Below are 4,410 nucleotides of genomic sequence, written 5' to 3'. Positions count from 1 at the left end.
CTGTCCTTTATGCTCTTATCTATTGCTGCTGACTAACCTCTGAATAGGGCTAGGTGCCTTACTATTTGTTATTTGCACTTTACCCATAGCCCCTTTGAGGACATATATCAGCTTTATACCTTCATAATATGTATGTTATACTATTTATTATTTATTTTTTATTACCTATGGGCATGTTGCAATTTGACATCTGTGGACTGTATCCCTGCCGTCTGTATTTTCTACCATTGTGGATTTAGTATCACTACCTTTTTTCTGTAGCCTTCATCTGTATAGTACCTTGTATTTTATGTATGATTTTATAATGCACTTCAATAAAGCTTATCCACTATTTTTTGTATTCAAATAAGTTTACTGGTATCTTCTTCTTTTGGTGTAGTTAGGTTATGATAGGATCCAGTTTACGCAATTGCCTGTTAGCCAATTGTGTTTGTTCAGTGACAGTGATATTACCTGTTTTCATTACAGAGTATCTCCATAGCAATATGGATTTTACGGCAAGGGAAACCGCATGGCGCTCCCAGGCAGAGAATCTTTTTGGTACTATGATGGCTACAGGTGGATCTGATTCGGAGTCCACTCGTGTTTTAAAGAATTCCTTACGTAATTTAATACATCGGCGCACAAAGATATGGTGGAACAGGACTTCGCTTGAGCAGTATAAATCCAGGGGTCTTATCCCCCGGGGGCTGCGTATCCAAACATTTCCCGCATATGGCAAAGAGGACGAGGTCTTTTCGAAAGCTTGGGAGGAGGTATGTCATAAGAGTGCAATGACTTTTATTCAGCTGATTGTTGATCTTAATACAAGGACCCTGGATGCCCTGTCAGGTGAAATTGATTCAGCCATGAAGCAGCTACAGGAGATAACATCATCGCAGGAATATGATATTTTCCTGAAAGAAATGGAGGAATCCTTTGTGGTCTGGGAAAAACAGATCCAATCCCAAAAGTCGAGTAAGTTCCAACGAGATGTGAATGACTACCAGAACCAAAAGGTGTATAAGTGGAAATTTCATACTAGAACCAGGAGTGAATCTGTCTCCTCACGGACCTCTCGTGATACAGTCTCAGACATTTCATCTATTGCATCCACATCATCACGGGTCCAACCACATAGAAGCAAAAAGAACACCTCTTCTGGGTCATCCTCTCGCAGACGATATGAACGAAATACTCACCATGATAATCAGCGACATTCCATGAAGGTAATAAATTTATCCGATCAGGTGCTGTCGGAGGCTCAAATGGCAGTTCTAAATCATGGTTTATCCTTTTCCCCTACTACCAGCGTTGACAGGATTGAGGCTCTTAAAGATGTACAGCTCTTTGCACGCAAACTGATTTTTAAAAAGATGTTCCATAACTCCACCTCGGCCTCTATTTGTGACACGCGTGATGAATTACTTGCACTTCAAGCTCTCGAGGACCTATCGGGTGAAAATGAAACACAGAATGGTGACTGGTTTCCCACGCAACTGTATCCTAGATCAAGTAAGTTCCCTCTGTTGGCTACTTACCCTAATGTAGATACTTTTGTACAATTGGTTTCAAAGGACATTGAAAAGCTGTCACTCACAGCTTCTTTCAACAATTGCTCCCATGATGAGAGACAGGCCATTCAAGAGCTCAAAGATATGAAGGATATCACAATTAAACCCTCCGATAAGGGGGGTAACATTGTACTGTGGCCTGTCAAATTATATGAAAAAGAAGTGTTTAAACAACTGAAAGACACATCATGTTATAAACGACTGACATATAATCCTCTCTCCAAATTTCAGGCTGAGTTACGACAAATTTTGAATCAAGCGAAAGATGAGGACATCATCACCTCTAAACAATATGATTCTTTGTGGATCGACAACCCGATGATCGCCACCTTCTATTTACTACCAAAGATCCATAAGCATGCCACTACACCACCAGGTAGGCCCATCGTGTCAGGATGTAACAATTTTTGTGATAGAATTTGCAAATTAATAGATCATGTATTGAGAAAAATTGTTGAAACATTACCGTCCTATCTCAGGGATACGACGGATGTTTTGAAACGAATGGAACACATCCATATGGACAGCGATATGCTTATTGTAACATGCGATGTAGAGTCACTCTATACTTCTATTCATCACGCTGATGGTCTAAGAGCAGTCCAAGCTTTCCTGATGATGTCTGAAGTGGATGATAATCTGAGTAGGTTCATCACAGATCTTCTTAGTTTTACCCTGACACACAACTTCTTTATTTTTAAAGAAGTTTTTTACCTTCAATTGCGGGGGACCGCTATGGGCGCGGCTTGCGCCCCAGCTTATGCCAATCTCTTTTTGGGATTTTGGGAGCGGTCTATTTTCCTCACCGAATCCCCTGAATTCATCGATCGAGTACAATTGTGGGCACGTTATATCGATGATATAATCTTTATTTGGAAAGGAAGTGTGGCAGAATTGGAAACGTTCATCCAGAGCTTGAACAATAATAGTCTTAACATAAAACTTACCCATAAGGCAGGCCGTAGTAATATGGATTTTCTTGATGTCTCTTTCAGTGTGGACGACCAGGGATATGTCCAATCCAATCTGTTTCGAAAACCAACTGCAACCAACTCTCTGCTGCATGCACAATCAGCACATCCACCAAGCCTAATTAAAGGTATACCTATTGGTCAATTTCTGAGGCTGAGAAGAGTATGTTCCACTGAAGCTGATTTTGAGAAATGTGCCCTCGATCTGTTTAACAGATTCAGAGAACGAGGCTATAAGGAACAATGGCTCAGGAGAGCATATCTGAGAGCGAAACACACCAAGAGAGATGCCCTTTTGCAACCGAAGCCTCGTGAGAAACGGGATAACCAGGTGAGACTTATTTCCAGGTACCATGCACAAGTCCCTGAGTTTCGGAATATCCTATCTAAATACTGGGAGGTCCTCCTGGTAGATCCAATTCTTAAACTATACTTACCCCCAAGACCATCAATCACCTTCCGACGGTCACCGAACTTACGGGACTTGTTGGTCCAAAGTCATCACCGAGTCGCAGCTCAGAAACCTGCTTTTGAGAGACCCAAACCCAGATGGGGATCTGCTCCATGTGGAAAATGCAAGGCCTGTGTCAATATTTGCACTGATACTGTATTCTCTAATTCAAATGGCTCACGCACTTTTACTATTACCCATAGGATTTCATGTGATACCATAGGGGTGATATATCACGCAACATGCCCCTGCGGCCTCATATACATCGGGATGACGACTCGAGAGCTTCGCAGACGTACACGAGAACATGTACTTGGTATTTTGGCAGCCAAAGAAGAAATGGACACCACAAAATTAACAACAATTCCACGGCATTTTAAACAACATCATGATAGTGACCCACATGGATTTTCGGTAAGAGGGATTGATCGTATCTTCATTGGTACTAGAGGTGGTGATTGGAAAATACAGCTTGCCCGCATGGAGACCAGATGGATATATAAGTTGAAAACCTTGCGCCCCGATGGCCTTAATGATCATGCTAGCTTTGCGCCATTTCTGTAGCTTGATATATTAATAAGTTGACTCCGTTTCATTTTGTGTCTAGTCTACTCCTTGTTTGGAGTTTTTTATTGCTCTTTATTTTAATACTATTATTTTAATCTTATTCATCCCTTTCTTCCTCTTTTTCTTTTCTATTCTTTTCATTTTTAGGATGGTTTGTCTTGTGGTTTGAGGGGCTAAATATCTCTGTGTCGATGTCCATACCGTTACCTTCCGTTGCTCATCTGTGATTGAGATTTGAATAAGTGATTAATTCCTGCCATACACCGGGGAGTTTTATAATGTATTAATAAATCATGATTATCACTAATCTAATATTGGTTACTTTATTTGGTTATTCCTTTTTATTCATATTAATTATATATTGAGCTCATTATCACATGATTGTACACACTGATAGAATTATTGTATTTCCACTCTGATTTAGTAGTTGTTTCACTCTATTGATTTTGATGTACCTATATCTTGGGCCTTAATTTAATTCTTAATTTTTAATATATGATTCTTTTCCTGATGCACTATAACATGAATTTCAGTATAAGTTCATCACTGCACTTCATTTCCTGTCTTATATACACCCCCACAGGGGTTATACATACATATATGCATGTATATGGGTATACATATGGGCATGTGTGCCTATACCCATAGATATATTTTTTACATATATATTTTTCACTCACTATTTATTCATTTATATATAATCTCTCTACTGTAATTATGCATTTTGATATTTTTATTCTAATCACTTTGTGGCTTTATTTGTGTCTATTTATTATTTATATATAATCCCTCCACTGTAATGATATATCTTGATTTTTTCTAATCACTTTGTGGTTTTTATTTGTGGGTTTTTATATGTTTCTATGAG

The 4,410-nt window shown here is 39.2% G+C and overlaps 1 protein-coding gene across 1 annotated transcript; it reads left to right on the top strand.

Moving 5' to 3' along the window:
* Positions 1–472: 472 nt before the first annotated feature.
* LOC130307190 (uncharacterized) lies at positions 473–3,279 on the top strand. Its single transcript, XM_056552158.1, has 6 exons — positions 473–1,208; positions 1,785–1,929; positions 2,033–2,196; positions 2,549–2,652; positions 2,741–2,855; positions 3,179–3,279. Exons 1-3 carry the CDS (start codon positions 486–488, stop codon positions 2,050–2,052), a joined length of 888 nt encoding a protein of 295 aa, XP_056408133.1. The 5' UTR covers positions 473–485; the 3' UTR covers positions 2,053–2,196; positions 2,549–2,652; positions 2,741–2,855; positions 3,179–3,279.
* The last annotated feature ends 1,131 nt before the right edge of the window (positions 3,280–4,410 follow it).

The sequence above is a fragment of the Hyla sarda genome, chromosome 1, assembly GCF_029499605.1.
Source record: "Hyla sarda isolate aHylSar1 chromosome 1, aHylSar1.hap1, whole genome shotgun sequence".
NCBI lineage: Eukaryota > Metazoa > Chordata > Amphibia > Anura > Hylidae > Hyla > Hyla sarda.
Note: the sequence above shows the minus strand (reverse complement) of the source record. Positions and strands in the feature narration are given on the sequence as shown.